Here is a 17,455-nt window from a genome sequence, read left to right on the forward strand (position 1 = left end):
GGTTTTGCTTCGGCTTCTCAACTTGGCTTCTGCTCAGCAGCCATCCGCCCAGAGCAACAGCGCCCGTTTTCTGTACCCACAGCCTGAGCTTCAGGCAAGCGCTGCTTCTCGGTTGAATCTGCCACATGCGAGTTGAAAAAAAAAAAAAAAAACAAAAAAAACTCAGAAAACCTGTCACTGGTGGGACTTGCAGGCTGACCGTGCAGTCAGCCGTGCACTGTGCCAGCCGGGGCTCGTGCCAGCTCTGGTCCCCCCACATCACAGCCGTCGGACACCGGGTTTTTCAGGCAGTGGGGATGCACGTGCTTGCTTTGGCTGTGTCTGTGGTGGGGTCCTTCTGCCTTCACTTCCCTTGGTGGGACATCTGAGCTTGGAAATTGAAACTGGTACAGCTCTGCTGTAGGTGCTCCCCCCCTAAAAATCCTCTAACACTGGCTGTGTAAACCCCTGGGTAGTCTGAAACTTCACATACGTGCCAGCAAATGTGTGGAAGCTGCTGTGGTACAATGGAGGCTAGGGTCAAACTGCAAAAAAGTTGAGGGCAGGCCAAAGAAAACAAGGCCGATTGCAAATTCAGCTGACTACATCCTCACTGAGGACAGTTCCAGAGCAGTGGTCCTCCTTGGAGTTTGTCAGAGAGCGACAATTCAACTTCAGATGCGAGGACAGCTGTGGGTTTTGTGATAGCTAGGACAATGGTTAAGATGAATGTAAGTTACTGCTATGGTGAAGTTTGCACTGAAGATGAGGCTCTAAACACTCAGAAATGCCAACTGCTTAATGTATCTAACTTCTTAAAACTGTACGTCTTTAACTGCCTTCTTCTTGTCTGTTCCAGGTTGTATGTCTGGTTGGACTTGATGCATGGCATTTGCATGACACCTAACAGCCTAGTTCTGGATGTGTCACTGAGCAAACATGGCCTACCCAGCAAATACTAACGGCAGTGCTCCAGGTAACTAATTGAGAATGCTTTTCCCTCTTTGTATTATTAGTTTTTTTAAAAAACTTTTTTTCTTAAATTGTGAAAGTAGCAGAAAAGGGAAATAACAGCAGTTTAAATACTGTTAACCAGTTTCCTGGTAGATCAGAGCCTGTCTGTTCCCCCTCACAAACACACACCCCTAACAGCCCCCTCCTCCCCCAGATAATCTTTTAAATATTTAAAGTGTGGAAAGTTGTTTGCAAAGATGTAAGGGCTGGCACTCAGTCATTCAGCATGCAGCGCTTTCTGCTTTCAAGGACCTACACTGGCTTACACCAGACTCAGAGGCCTAGGGGTTTGCCGAAAAAAGTCACGTGGCTGTTATCCTGTGTCTCGAATGAACTTGTGAGATTAACCAGCTCTTACATATTGAATCCCCAGCCCCTCCTGGTCACCCTTACTGGTCAGGCTGATTTTTGTTTCTTGCTTCTCAGCAAAACATAAAAGCATTTCTCAAGCAACATCAAGAGGAAGTGTTCAGTTCATTTCATTCACTTTTTAGTTGTTATTTTAAGAAGCCCCCGAGATGTCCATTTTGGTTGGGTGATACTCTGTAACAGATCGCTTGGCATGTTCAAAGGTTGCTGAGGAGGACTGAGGGGTCAGGAGGGGGCAGAGATTGCAGAACGATTGATAACAGCACAGCAGCAGCGTTCCTCCTGCAGTTGTGTCAATGTTTTCCTGTTCTCCTAATCACTGCACAAACATAGCTTTAGCCCACTAAAGCTGAGGCTGGTCTGATGGGTTTATATGGAAAATTTCAAGTGCATGGCAGGAGCCTCTGGGTGCTATTTTGAGACCTCCTGATGTAGGTATGATGGGAAATGGATTTATCAATGAAAGCTGGGGTGGCTGGGAGCACTCTAAATATCCTGGGAAGAAACATTAAATATCTTTTTTGTTGTCTAGGTAAACACAGATTTCAGCTCTTCTTTTTCCATCTAAGGCTCATGCAGTCATGTTCAAATGCTACTCGTTCAATCATGACACACATACTGAGAATTGGCTTATCTGGTAGATTTTAGCACCAATCTCCTTTGCAAGTATGTTCTGGTATGGAAACGAATCCTAAATTACTCGCTGTGCTCACTGTAGAATTGTTCTAATTAGTGCAAGGGATTAAAGCGTTTTGTGTGCAGGAAATTAGAAATACGGAGTGTCATTATCTGCAATTTATGCAAAACAAAAAGTCTTTTTTTAAAGGCTAGTGGAAGTTACATGAAGATATTAGAGTTACTATTATCTGTTGATGATTTAAGGTTAAATTTACTAATGTTGTTAAATCCTGAGACTGCTGAAAAAGGATATTTTCTTTTCTCTCCCCCTCGCCCATTTTTATACAAGTATATTATCTAAGAAAGAAACTATATCCTTTTGTAACCTTTTGTAATCCTTTTGAGAAGGACTTCAAAACCTCTGCTGTGTGACTTAAATGTAGCTGTTTACTGACTAAACCCCCCTCACCTAACTTGATTTTTTTTAGTAATATGCTTTTAAGTCATGCAGAACGATTCCCTCTGCTTACAAGGAAAGAAAAATTGTGCATGGAGTGTTACTGATTGGTTTACTAGTTTCCCCCCTCCCCTCCGCCCAGCCCCCCCCCCCCCCCCCCCCCCCCCCCCGCAGTAGAATTGTCTTGAAAAATTTGGTAGGCTGACATATTATGTCTAAAAGAAGCTAAATGCTTGTACTGGGGGTGTGTTAATGCAAGATTAAGTTTTAGTTTCAGGATTGTTATGCAAGCAAGACTTCTTGCTGGGTAGAAGCTGTTTGTTCCCTTATTTGTAGAAAGACGCTATAATGAATTGCAAGTATTTAATTCAAAACTAAATTGGACAACATTTTGCAGAGACTGTCAGGACTTGTTGGCTTTGCAAACCCTTGAGGCCAGTATTCTGACATGCAGCTATGTATGCCCCTGTCTCCAAATCCTCAGCAGTTCATAATGGACAGAGTATTGGGCTGCAAATACCTGTGATTTGTTATCCTGCCGAGCTGCCTGGGAGAGAATGCCTTTGGATGAGCAGGAACTGATTTGGGCGTTGGAGGTATTGAAGCAAGTTTCTTAATTGCATGGAGCTCTAAGAGTGGGAAGACAAACTTCAGGGGTGGTTTCTGCACCCTCTGAATCAATCAGCAACAGGAAAAAGAACTAGAAAGACTTGTTATGGACTACTGAGCTGCATTTATGTTACTTGAATATTTTGGCAAGTTTGACCACATGTTCAGCTGCATTCAAGTACGAGGTGACTAAGGAGCAGTGGTTTGCTTTGGTTAACTCGAGAATGTGAGTACTTGTACTGTTAAACGATTATGCCAATGTGCCATTTCGGTAAATTTTTTCAGCGTACAAGCCTATATGGACTACTGCTGCTGCAGATAAAATCTGTAGAGGCATGCTTGAATTTGGAACTTGTTTCCAGGAAAAGGATCAGACTATTTTGCATTTGTATAGAGATTTTTTTTTTTAAAAGGATGTTTATGGGAATTACATTTGCCGTAAATATTTTCAGTGAGTGTGTATGCGAGATAAGCTACAAAGCAAGTGATGACTTTATCATAAAAGCACCTATCATAAATTTATCTGCCTCTTGCATATCTCGGTAAAGACATGAATTTTAACTGTGGCGAATAAATAACAGAGAATGTGATTTAGACTTCAGTACTGCTTGTCAATAGTTTTTTTTGTTTGCTGCTGACTTAAAGTTTTATCACTCTGTTCCTGGTTTTGTTGCGCAGAGGTCTTGCAGTGAACTATTTCTGTGAGCTGCAAGTTTATTTGTTCTTCTTTATACATTTTGGAAGCTGTTTTAGAGACTTGGTACTGATTTTGGACTGGCCTCTGTCAAGGTTGTGCCATCTGCTCAGAAAATAGCTGAAGTCTCTCTAACATTAGTGGCAGATAAATTGGTGCTTGCAGAAAGATTTGCGTTATTTTATCATTTGGGTACTGGGTAGTCGTAGCTGTTTTGCTGTTTCGAGTCTGCCCTGGTGGCGTGTGAGCTTGCAGCTCAACCCGGTGAGCTCAGTGAGGCGAAGGAGTGCGGTGGGAGTCCAGAGTGTGGTGTGCTGTGCGCTCGTCCGAGGAGCTGGAGCGGGAGCTGGGAGGTACCCTGTGTCTGTGGGGAGCAGTTGGGAGGCTGGAGTAGGTTTGGTGTGTGGTACAAATTAATTTCTCTTTGCATAGTACAGAGAACAAAAAAAAAAAAAAAAAGTGATTGTTTCTCAAAATAGTATTAGTGTCTCCATTAACTGCTGGGTGAAACTTCCAGTAATTGTTAGCTTCTGTGTTTGGTAGGACTAATGCATAAATCATCTATTTAATGAGGCTGCATGGATTTCTGTAGTGGTAACTGTAGAAAGGTCCTCCAGTCAACTACAAAAAGCACAGTGTACACCACTGTAAAACTGAGCAGGCAGTTTGGAAAAATCTCTGGCTGGATTTTCATTCCTTTCACTAATACCTGATTTGCTGAAACTTTCTTTTCAAAACACATGTTCTGAGAGGCACTGAATGGTGTGAAATTCCAGTCCAATTCCACTTACTCTGATGTAGAAAACAAGGAAGCAGCAAAACAAACATAGGAGACTGATTTAAAAAGATGAAAGATTAAAAACCGTATTTGTTCCTAAACATGATGAAAACATCTGTTTTATTTGACTTTCCTAAGCACTTCATGCTCTGTATCCAGGGACTGTAGAATTACTAGTCATCTCTTTAACAGGGACAATTAAAAGAGCGTTTTAACAGAAGAAAGGCTTTGCCAGTTTTCCTGAGTAGGACGGTCTGCAGGGGTCAGTCTAGCACGGCTGTTGCACAAACCCTTTCTTCACTGCATTGTTTTCTGTACATGGTGTCTGGGGTTTCCCTGGTCCTCTCTCTTTTCTCCCTTCTGTCTGTGCCTTTGCCCTCGCTATTATTTAAGGATTTGGGTTTTCATGCCTTCTCATCCCACTTTTAACATGCTTCTACTTAGGAGCACTACATCTTACACAGATTCATTTGAACTACTTCCCTGCGTGTTTAGCTCCGCTATAGGATTTACCTCCGCCTTCAGATTCCTACACGGTTCTTACAGCAGTGGATCATAGCAACTCGCCACCGTTTTTACTGTTGGTGTCTTTGCACCTGTAAAGCAAGGGACTGCTGCTGTAATAGCCAGAGTGTGGGCATTGAGTGTCTGCTCCGTTTACTCCTTTCATGTCCAGCCTCCCGGGGCAGGGAGATGTCACTCCCTGTAGACCTGGGCATCCACCTCCGCTGTGGAGAGCTCTCCAGGGGCTGCGGGACCACGGGGGTTTGATGGCAGATACAAAACTTGTTGGAGTCCTGGTTCCTCTGCAGCAGCCTACTGTCTCTCTGGTTATTTTATATATGCAGTTACTCCGCAGCACCCCATGGGCCTCTGGTTAGATTTTCTTTGTAGCTAAGCAGTTTTCTTGACTCCCAAGTGAAGTTATAACTATGCACCAGTTAGTTGGAGAATAAGGCCATTACAGGAGGCTGTTGCCTGAATTAATGCTGTTTGAGATATTAACATCAGATGACTCAAAGACCAAATGTTTAATAAATGTGTTTTCCATCTGCTGGTATATAAATGCATAAACAGCTGTTGTATTATGAAAACCCCTGTTTACTTATTAACCCTTTTTATTGAAGCCAATAAATAGAACACGCGTTTGCTTAGAACAACTGTTTTTATCATACATGTCTTCTGCATTGATTTGTAACAACGCTTGCCAAACATTTGTAGACGTACTTTCCTTTTGGTTACTGGATTATTTGAGTTAGAGTCTTTCCTACGATTTGATTTTTCTGGTGTGTATAAAATCTTATGCAATATGCATGGAGTTGTGCATGATTTCCAGCCTAATGATCTGAAGCGGAGTCTGGGCTGTGCACCAGAACATTACCACTATTACTAATTTTAGCAGAATCTCCACCAGTTTTCATTGCAGGCAATAAATGGGAACATACTGACATGGAGTGTTTGTTTGTTAGGTAGTGGCCAGTCTGATAGAGCCTGTACTCCAGGGCATTGCGGGTGCCAGCTGCTCTCTGCTGCTTTCCTGCAGGGTAGATGTCACTGAGGTATCACTGAGGTGCTACTGGCACCCTGAGCTCTGAGCTTAGCAGCCTTAAATGCACTGCATTTGCTTAGCTTGGCAGATGCAAATGACCCGGGTTTAGGTGAGTTTGTATTTTTATCAAATCAGCTGTGAAAGCAAGGGTAATTTGGTTGACTCAGGGATGTGTGATGAGAGGCTGTTTAAGCCTGGGCTTCCTCCCCTACCATGCTCTCTGCTCTGAGTTTGAATCTCACAGCTATGAGAGTTAATGAGGATGGGTGTATGCCAAAGGTGTGCTTTGGCAGCCAGAGGGAGACTCCTGCCATCGGGAAAGCCTGCTGAATTGCCATGTAGTCTCGTGCTTTCTGGATGGGCAGACAGCATGCAGAGCTGTCCCTGGGATCCTCCTCCTGCCTCACCCATGAGTGATCTAGTGAGTCACTCTGGTGGTGCCCAGTGTTTAAAAACAAGCTAGGGTGGGACCCTGAAATCCGTGAGGCGAAGGGTGAATGAGCCTCCAGTGATTTCACATCAGCTCTGTCATAAGGCGTATCAAAATTACCATCAGGGTGCTGTAGTACACTCACTGATGCTAGATCTGCCTTATGGACAGGTGGCTGGAGATGGAACACACCATCTCACAGACAACTTTCTACTTCAATTAATACTTGTTTCTTCTGCAACTGCTAGTTGATACCTGTAATCCAAGGGTGCATTTGGCACTGCAACAGAAAGCTTGAAAAACACTTGCATTTGCTGAAGCTAGAGGTCTTTATAAGACTGCAGAGAATCAGGGATCACGCATCTTCTTTTACACAGGACCTGTTGCCTGAAGAATGCCCTTCAGGGCTGATTTTGGAATCTGCTGGAATGGGAAGGGGAAGAAGAAATTAGAAAGGCTACAGTAAAAATACAGTGTCATTAAGAGCTGAGGCCATAGCAGTCTGGCCCGGATGGCCCAGTCCTTAGAAGTGGAAATTGGATGTGGTGGGAAGCAGATGGCCCAAGACACAAAGCAATGTATGTTGCAGATGTTCTGCAGAAGGACAAAGCATCGTGAGAAACTGAACAGATTTAATTGGTGTGTCTTTTGTTCAGAGGTTACTGCAGCTGTGCCTTGTTCTGGATTGTCTTCTGCAACTGCCCAGAAGCTTCTTACATCTCACTTAGACAGAAGACTGTGTTCATTCCTCTCTGATGCAGGCTTACTCATGGAGTAGTGCACACCTCCTTGTCTGAGCTGTTGAGATGCATGGGCAGCACCTGGGCCTTCTCATGCTGGCTGCTGCTGCTCCCTGTGGAAGTACGTGCCCCCTACACCCTCAGAGGCAGTCAAGGGTGCTAATCATGTATTTTAAAGCAAATAAGGTCCTGAGGACTAAACAGGCATGCCTTGCTGTTTATGCTACCCTGCAATCTCACAGAAATGGTGGTGATTAACAGTGATAAAAAGCCCTACAGTCTTGTGATGGAAGTCACTGTGTTGCCCTGAGCTGGTGTTGGTCAGGTGAGGGCTGCCTGTGTGGAGGAGCAGCCAGTGGGGCTGGGTGAGGGGCAAGCACCCACAGTGGGGCAGGCACACTTCATAGGGAAAACATCAAGAATAACCTTTTTCCAAACACGAAAAATTATTCATTCTGCATCTTCTTCCTTACCCCCACTCTCAAGACACATAACTCGGCAAATCTTCCTGTGGTCATTTAACCCAAAAGAGCATATTTTACCCCAAAACTATTCTACAGTATTCTTCACTCCCTTCCCAGATTCTTCTGCAGAAAGCAGTTTTATTAATAATGTGTGTGAATGTCCTCCCTGTGGGGAGGGAGGGGATTTTGTTGCCCTTCAAAGGATGCGGTCCCCCAGGGAAATGACGTGGATGGAAGTAGCCTGATTACAGCTGGTTGTCTTCTGTTTGTGAGCACCGAGTGCCTGCATTTAGACATGTTCCTTGCAGAAGGCTTACTGCTGGAGCAGAAGTCCTTGCGAAGCTTCTTGTAATGGCCACTTCTCTCCGCCCCCCCTTTCGTGCCATATGTAAGGCTTTGGATTAGAGCTGACAGAAGGGCAGCCCTTCCCGTATCGTGTGTTCACAGCAGTTTTAGGGGCTGAGGGAGCACTTGGGCTGCCCACATTGGCATTGCTGCTGTATCTCCATTTCCTTCCTCTGGAAACACGACTCCCTTTGGTGGCAGCGTACAGATTCCTGCCAGGGTGTCCCTGTGTGACCAACTCTGAGCTTTGGGACAGAAGCATGCTTGTGGCCATCCTCCCCTTTCTTTCTCCCATTCCCTCCTCTGATTTCATCCAGAAATTGCACTTACCATACTGGCTGAAAGCGATGGTTGACCTCTGTGATGGGATGCATGTTGCAGCTTGCAGGGTATGAGTCAGCAGATCAGCCAGGTCCAAATAGAGCTCTCTCCCACCCCTGTCTTTCTAACTCTTTAAAACTCTTCATAGCATATATTCCATCTGTGTTAGGCAGAGTCTCCTGAGATTTTTCTTCACGCAGACTTTGACAAAACTAAGTGGTCAGACATTTGGCAAGGTAGGTGAGTGTGAGATCCCATCATATTTTTTCATGCTTTTGGTCCATTCTTCCCCACTTGCAAAGCCTTCCTCCCTGTAGAAGTAGGTAATGTGACCTTTAGGCCCTCTCACAGCCCATCCCTTTTTCTGGCTTAATTTCTCCTCCCTAGTTATCTCATGCTGTAATAAGTGTTTTATGCAATTGCCTTATCTTTTTTTTTTTTTTTTTTAATTAATGTATTCCTGTATGTTTTTTCTTCATAACAATGTGCTGCTTTCCTTCAACATAGAGGACTTGTCTGTGATGTTTCTGTATTGTCCTTCTGTATTTGAAGGTGGAAGGGGGTGGAAACTGTTTTTAATAGCTGGGTTTGAAGGTTTTGGTCAGACCAGGGTGAGGATCAAATTAACTGATAATTGGGAACAGATTGTTCTCCCTATGTAAACCAGACATCACTGGTCTGGAGTAGTCTCTTATTGCTGAGGGGCATGTTTGTTGATGTACTCCTAGCCCTTTCCCTACCCCCTCTTCACACAACCAACCCCTCTGCCTGGAGCACTATCATATGGGTTGCAGATCTAATAATAAAAAGAAAACACTTGTGCAATTTAGCTGCTGTTACTGGAATTTCAGGTCTAATCCTAGCAAATAGGTCAAGTTTTAACTCTTCATGTACACTGCTTGGTAAATCTAAAGTGTGCAGCTTTCAAAAAAACAAAAAAGTACATTGCAAGAAAACACAGTAAAATACATGGTTGTGTTGAAAAAGTGAAGTGATATTTGCATATGATAGGAGCACAGACAAGATCAGAGCAGTCATGTTTCAAGGGATTATGAGGATCAGCAGTGTTTTTTCACTTCAAGAAGTCCATGGCTAAGCCCTTTCACCCCCTCTCCCCTCCTTCCAGCAGAAATTGTAATTTTTAAAGTTTAGATGTTTTTCCATATATTAAGTTAAAAGGTTAAAAAAAAAAAGTGTATTTTAGAATCTTTCTTTTCAGGTCCTGTCCTTTCTTTTTCTATGTGGAGACAGGCGGCTATTGCATAGCTTTTAAGCTTGCCAGTACTTGAATGTGTTCACAAGGCTGTGCATCCACTGCATTGCCCTTTAGACACTCACCATTCTCTCCTGCCCTCATTAATTACAGTCCTGTTCCCTTTCTCTGCTCTCAGACAGCATGTCTGCCATCAGGATTCTCATCCTTTCCTTTTTGTTCACTGATAATTCCTTTTGGTCCCTTTCTCCAGTGCTTGGTCTCACCCCAGCTCTCCCTGAGGACACACAGGGACTCCTCCCTGGGTGCAATCCCTGGGGAGCGCAGCCTGTGTCTCCCCCCTGATATCCAGCCTTCCCCTGCCCACCACTCTAGCCTTTAACGCTCAGAGGTTTCTTTGCCACTCATCTTCAGTGCTGTAGAGAATACACTGTTAACGATTCCCTTTGCAGAGAAATGTTGTAGGGCTACAACTCTACAAGCACAGACATGGCTCAGCGAGACCATCTCAGCCCATATCCCTATAGGACAAGACACCAAGTACAGCCGAGACCACAGCAGTGGGAGAGACATCTCTGTGCGAAACTGAGTGTAGCATCTCCTGCTCCACTCCAGGTTTACCATCCTTCTCCAATCCTGCTGTTGCATGATACACTGCACACACTGTTTATCAGTTACAGAACGCATTTAGTAATGGACATGTGTAGTCTTGCCTGTGGGTCCCACTAGTTATGTCTGGCACTTGTTTTTTTCCCCAGTTTGTGTGGCACTTTCCCTCACCTCAGCTTTTTGCATAATCAGTATGTTATTGTGGGTATTTCTGAATTAGTAATTGTTACTAGAAATCCATGGTGTTCATTTGAAGAGTCTTGATTCAAGTGGGAAAGAGGTGCCTAAAACCTTAGCATGTATGGTCTCTCTGGCAAAGCTGTGAGCTCCTTACAGTACCCCTTGCCTCTGCTCGGCTGGGAAAGTAGGGGGTGACAACTGAAGGACATGGGATGGCTTCCACACTGGCAGGATCTGCTGCCTGACCCTGAATGACTCAGTCAGCTTTTTTAAAATGCACCAGGAGACATGGACAGGCTGACACCTCCACTTGAGTTTACAACAAGCAGAAGTTCGCTTTGCATCCTTGTCTGTGGCATAAGAAGCCCATACATGTGCTTCCTGATTTGAAAATGTATATCTTTCATTTACAGCCATGGATTTTTCCTTGTGTTCAGGTTCAGTCTCATTCACTTTTCATCTCTGCAAAATGGGAGAGCAATGCTGACCCATAAAGCCCTGCTTGGAGCTGCAAGCCAAGCTGCTAGCTCACTCAGTTCTAACACCCGAGTAGAAACAAGCAAGTATGCCTGACCATCCATATAAAAAAGAAGAAAAAAAAAAAAATTCCCCAAACTTGAAGGCTTGAATGGTTTACTCACTCCCACAGCAAGACTTCTTACCGTAAGCTTTTCCAAGCAGTCATGCTGGGAGAACAGTAGAGGTCATGACTTGCCTCATGACATACAAAATACCAAGTAGTTGAAGTTAATTTTATGTGAAGCTAAACTGGGTGGACACTTAATGATGATATAGGGTGCATTTTTCAGTTGCATCCTCTCTCTGGGTAGATGCTAACTGTAGTGTGCAGTTTCTCATATGGAAGTTCTGAGTGTTACATAGTCATCGAGTCAGATTAATCATCTATAACACTATCTCCCGGCACTTGACCAGTAGATATCCTTACAGCACTAACACATCAGCTGCAGTCTGACATTTTGAACACGGTTACTGAATACCTTCCAGCTACCCTGAAAATCCACATTTGACACTGTGACTTAAAACCATCCGGGACCACCCCTGGCTCAGGAAGTGTCTGGGTTGCAGGCTTCTGGAAGCAGAAAGGAGAAATGTGGCTGTATGTGTGCTGCTTTCTTATGCTCTTCCAGAGGCATCTGCCAGAGAGGGGAATGTGGGTAGGCCAGATGAGTCTCAGGTCTGACCTGAACGTCTAGCAGGTTTTAAATCATTCTATGGAAGCCAGCTGCCAAATTCCGAAAGGCTGAAAAGAAAAAAAAAAAAAAAAACAAACCCACAGAAATGTCACTGCTCTCTCCCAAAATAAAATCCACCAAAATAAAACCGAGAAGAACCCCATATCCAGCCTTCACCAAAATGCAACAGCCATGTTTTTGGGGGTAGGAACATAAACCTGACAGTGGTGGGTCACTCCAAACTCTGTGCTCCCCTAGGACCAGATCTTTGCAGTCAGGCAGATTATTTAATACTTTCCAAGCAGTGCCGAGAAGATGGCCTGTTGGAGGCATGTGTTTTAAAGAAAGACCTGTGTTTTCATCCATCGCCTTTCACAGATCCATTGTGCCCTCTCTGCTTTTTGTTCAAAAGGGGGTTGAAATAACCTGCTCTTTAGATAAGAATTTACCAGCTGGATGGCTGCCCTTACACCAAAACTTACATTCGCTCTGCTGCTGACCAAGTCAGGTTTGGTCACTGGGGAGCTGTGCTCTGACCTCAGTTTTGTTTCTACTGTAAACAGTAGCTGAATGAGTTTGTTTGGCACCATAATGGTCTCAAAGGCCAAGAGAGTAAATACGCGTGTGCTCTTTGCCTTTAGGTTTTACTGGTGCCAACCCAGACATGTGCCTCCATATTTGACTTGCTGGACAAGAGATGAAGTGCTGATACATGTTATGGGTTATTGCTTGCACTCATGTCAGGTCTTTTTCAGCCTGCTGAGTTGACCAAGGTTTGAGGCGAGTCCACTGAAGGTGCGTGACTTGATGCAAGGCCTGTTCAGATGTCAAGCCCTTGAAACCACAGAGTAATGATAAACAGATGGAGCTTGTGGAGACAGCTGCTGAAATCTGTTATTCTCTAAACAGGATATCATGCTGTCTTTTTTTAGAAAAATTAAATCATATAATGTTAGAGAATTTTTTTTTTTTCCTCTGTGCCAGAATCCTCACTCTTGATAAGGATGTTTTGACCATACCTTCTATTCTCATACTTAATCCCAGATGTTACAGCTTTTTTAACAGCAGAAAACTAGATGGGTATTTTCATGTTCTCCCCTGCCCGGTGTGAAGAACCTGATGATGGAGCTAGACGTGCTCACCAGTAACACCCAGCGCTGCTGTGCACAGCTTGTCCTCACCTGGCTGGTCACTCAGCCTGCAGGTTGAAAGACGGGGCTTGAAGGACAGTGAGCGCAAAGCGGTGGCTGTGAGCTCCGGGCAGCGTTTCAAGGGCTGACTTTTTGCTTTTGTTTCCCTGAAAAGACAGCATGGGTTAGGTTTCAGCTGTCCTAGAGTTTTGCTGTCTTCTCAGAGAAGCTTCAAAGCACGGTTAGAAGCTGATCCCAAAGCTTTTTGTATGGAGAGCTGCTTTTCTTTCTGAATGGGGTGGTTAGAGCAGAGACCAAACCAAACCAAGTTCACTTAAAATTCAGTACCTTCATGGTCCATAGGTGTAACAAGTTGGCTACATCTAGAGATCTTCAGACTTCTTTTGGGAGCGCACGTTTTACAGTATATGCATCAATGACCTGTAATTCAAAGAAATAAATGTAAAATTACCTAGAGGGCAGGACCTACTTACAGGCTGATGCCTGTAAGTATTAAATATTACTTTGCTTCATATTAAATACCACTGAAGCCACTAGACATGTTCAGGAAACACTTTTATTGGAAGTCTGTGCCATTTTATCTGAAGGCACTGTGGAGGACTTGGACTTCTCTCCTGTCATTTCAGCACAAGATCCCACTTCTGTTCGAAGCACAACTCTTCCAATCTGCAATTATCTTGGAAATTATTTTAACAATTAATGTGTCTTTTTTCTTTCTTTTTAACTGTTTTAGCAAATCTGGATGGAAGGTGTGGTAATAAATCTCTTTTCCTTTAGTCCTGTGAAGTCTTAGGACTGTTACCTTTAAATTATCCTGTCCTCTTGCCCATTTACTTTTGGAGTCCTTGTTTGGCTATACTACAGCAACTGTTACTGTATGTGGAGGTGAAGAGAGATGGATCTTAGGCCTTTGAGGGTCTCTTTATGATGCTGAGAAGTGACCCTTTTTACATCTGGAATCCCAGTTATCTTTACTTGAATTAATACTTGGTGTTATGTGGAAACAAGAAAATTGAATATAGAAAAATCAAATATGTTTGTGCACAGTTTTGAAAGTGCTTATATGAGCATGAAGGATATCTTGTATATTTGGGCCATGTTTCAGAAAAAAAATGTATCTGCAACTTCTAGTATAAAGTTTTTATTTTTATCCCTCAAATTATAAGATGCATTTGAGAAGCATAAACAAAATGAGATTGAATGTAACACAGGCAGAATTGCAAGCAGTGATGGTTACAACAGAGGTAATTGTTCTGCCCAGATTTATATCAATGAACCTTTCTGTGCTCTCAGTCCACACGTGGGAGTGAGAAATGAGAGGGGTGGGGGCTGAAGGGCTTAGGGAGAAAGGGAGAGCGGGTGGAAGAAAAGTGACTTGAACTTTTAATTCCCTCTCGGGGATTAAATCAGTCTTCATCAGAGAGGAGAAAAAAAATAAATCTTTTTAGTGTGTCATTTGGTCCGGATTCTTTTGTCCTGCTGCCCATTTGATGCATTTTAACCCTTGAGGAGCCAGAGGTGTCGCACAGCATGTGAAATGCCGTGAAGGAAACCACTGGCGCTGCACTGGGCTGGCTGCCGGGCTGGGACTGTCTCAGGAAATTCCAAATGAGTATAAATAAATGCTCTGTAGCAACCTCTGGGCTCCCTGCCTGCTGATGTGTCAGGAATACGCACTCCCTTTAAGGCAAGGGAAAGCGTGCTTCAGACTTAATTTCCTGAAAAACTAAACGTGGCAAGGTCCAGGGGTTTGCTTCTGGGTGGATCGGTGAGTGAGACCCTCGAACGGGCCAGGGGAGAGACGAGACGCGGGTGGCGGGCGCTGCAGGTGCTGCGGGCCAGCTGGGAAAAGGGGTGGGGGACACCCCGGGATAGCACAGCTGAGGCCCGCCCTCGATGTTCTTGTAGGATACTAAGTTGGGATGGGGTTTTTTCTGTTTTTTAACAGTGCCCAGTTAGCTGGGTTATCCTGCAAGTGCTGCCGTCTGAAGGGGGTTTGCACTGGAGGTTTCACACACCTCTGGTAGCCTCCTGATTTTTGTTGTTACATAAATAGTAGTTTGTTTCCTTCAACAAACACAGGTTTTCTAGTGGGAGATGAGTGTTGTGAACACTCAAGTGAAGGGAGCGCGGCACCTTGTTACTGTAAGGCATCGTTTCAGCGGCAGAAAGGTAGCTGTTGACCTTAAAGTTGCTAATTTTGAATACTGTTCATAGACTTTAAATCATAAGCCACTGGTTTTAGCTATTTAGGATGTGTATAAATAATTAATTCTAACAGTGATCTTTTCTCTGAAGATCTCTTTTTTAATGTTTTGGAGAAAATCACTTCATTGGTCTGAACTATTTTAAGTGCCGAGAAAAAGCTTTCAGTGTTTTTGGAAAATGCAAATCACTTATGCTTTTGAAGTTTGGAAGGCAACACACGTCTTATCTCACAGAAGGAATCAGTACTAGATTAATATAAAAAAGGGTGGGAGGGAACAATTCCCGGTATTTGAAATATCATACTGATTATGCAGCATAAACCATATTCCTTATGGAGGTAAGCATGTGACAAAATAATGTCCTTCCAGGACTCATAAATACAAATATTTGCAGAACCATTCTTGCAGAAGACAATTCTTCCATTTTTTCCACCCTGTGCACAGCTGTAAGACCAAACTGAAACTGTAAATCAGTTTTAATATTCCATGGCAGGTTTATACCCTAGGAGTCCAGGTTCTTTCCTGGTGGTTACTCCTGTTACAATAGCCCTATGTATCTGTTCTCCACTTCTCACCTCTTCAGAGATTTATAGGCACTGAAGGGTAATGACATTATAAATCTAAATATTTTGGGTTTGTGGTTCAGTTATTCTTGGCTAGAAAGCACACACATCCTTCTTTGCTTGGGCTTCAGCAGGTAGCACTGATGCACAATTGTGTTACAAGATGTTTTCAGGCAAACACCTGGCTTACACCCATGACTCCTTTGGCCCCCATGGGAAGTGGGGAGATGATTTGGATGAGTGAGAAAGGAAGAGAAATATTTGGGGGTTTGCTTCTCTTCTGCTTTGCCAGTCCTCTATCTGGGTTTTGTGAAGCCCATTCTTGTGTGCCTTGGTCTTTGTAATTACTTTTTCCTTTGTCATTTTTCTTGTGACTACAAAGTGGTGTAAAGCAATGGAGGATGATGTACTGTTGGAAGAGCAGGGCACGTATGCCACATTTTCAAGGGTTGGCAAGGGAAGTGGGGGAGCTTCAGGGTTTCTCCTGTGCAGCAAAGGAGAGCAAGGTGCCTTACCAGCACTGGGTCTCAACCTCACTTTCATGAGCATCGTTGGATGAAACAGTTAGCCCAGATCTGTTGGGATGTATTTTTGGTAAGGAAGGACTATGGTGGTCTTAAACTGAGCTGCTCTCCTACTGTATTGGGTAGATCACATTGTATGGTTTTCTCCAGGCTGCAAGGAGCTTGTGATTGGTATCTACTGTTTGCCATAACTTAAATTATTTTGCCAGGCCTGAGACAGTCTGATTTGGAAAGTATCTTTAAATTGAATGCTCTTAATTTGTCATAAATGTGCCTGGAGTCAGTAAGGGTGCACACAGTAAGAAAACAAATGAAATAAATGCTTCAGGGAATGATGAAAGGCAGTTCTCCAGTAGACAAATACTGCAAGATGAAAAAAATGCACGTGGAATCAGGTGCTTGGAAAGAATAAATTGTTACTGGTTTGGACTTGCCTTGTTGGCATCTGGTTTTCAAACACGAGTAAACAGGACTGAGATGCCCCTCATTTCAAGCTCAAGAGTAAAGGATTACTGTTGACACCTTGTAGCTCTTCCCAGTGATACCAGAGAGAGCAGGAGGCTCACTTTACTATGAGGAAATTAGCATCTTATTAGGGGAGAGCATTTTCTGTGGCTGGGCTAACTGAGCCCCCCATCACCGGTTCAGTAGTTGGCTTTCAGTGTAAGGCAAGCTCACCCTTCCTCAGTTACATTTATTGACACGGCACATTGGTTAAAGTGATGTTGGCTGAGCAAGGCTGCCACTTGTCTTCTGACTTGCTTGACGGTGGACCTGCTGGTCAGGCTGAACCCACAGTGCACCCACAGGCTGACTTGTGACAGCAATTTGCCCAAATGGCCACTGGTTTTAGACTACTTTCTACCCAGAGGTGGCAGTGCTGTAGACAACAGCAGCAGCCCCCACCATGGTTTTTGCTCTGCTCTTCCTTGCTGCTGGTGGGGCAGTTAGCAGAATAAACTAATGACTATATCCCTTCCCACCCATGCCCTGCTTCCTGCCAGCCGTCGCTTGATTTCCTCTGGGACCTGTGAGTCAGAAACTGGGATGGAGGCAGAACTGACTAGCCTCTTAGTTTTGAGTTTCCGTGGTTAGCGGCCTGAAGGTGGTGCATGTACAAGATGTCCCACCACAGAACTGCCAGATCTAGAGCTATTCACAGAAGGTGAGAGCAGCAGAAAAGAAGATTTATTATCAGCCTCAAATAAGGGAGTTGTCAAGATTATAAAGCAGATTTTGTGAATTTCGGTAAGGGGGCATATTGCAGTCACTCTCAGGACACTTGGTTGTGCTTTTCATTTTCCTGCAGGAATAGATTTTTCATAAGCAAAATTAATCCTTATTCAGGGTTAATTAATTTGCCCAACTTTATCATCCCTATTTTATATTTTAAATGAACTTCTGTTTGAACTGCAAGTCTTCAGAGATTCTAGAAGTAAAAGTTTTAG

The 17,455-nt window shown here is 43.8% G+C and overlaps 1 protein-coding gene across 2 annotated transcripts in view; it reads left to right on the plus strand.

Moving 5' to 3' along the window:
* Window positions 1-17,455, plus strand: part of KANK1 (KN motif and ankyrin repeat domains 1) — a 130,693-nt gene that overhangs the window by 78,268 nt on the left and 34,970 nt on the right. For both annotated transcript variants that reach the window (XM_032981918.2, XM_032981919.2), the window contains exon 3: window positions 839-955. In XM_032981918.2, coding sequence (XP_032837809.2) covers window positions 919-955 — 37 coding nt within the window. In that variant the 5' untranslated portion in view covers window positions 839-918. The remainder of the gene's footprint in view (window positions 1-838; window positions 956-17,455) is intronic.

The sequence above is a fragment of the Tyto alba genome, unplaced genomic scaffold (assembly GCF_018691265.1).
Source record: "Tyto alba isolate M040663 unplaced genomic scaffold, T.alba_DEE_v4.0 Super-Scaffold_42, whole genome shotgun sequence".
NCBI lineage: Eukaryota > Metazoa > Chordata > Aves > Strigiformes > Tytonidae > Tyto > Tyto alba.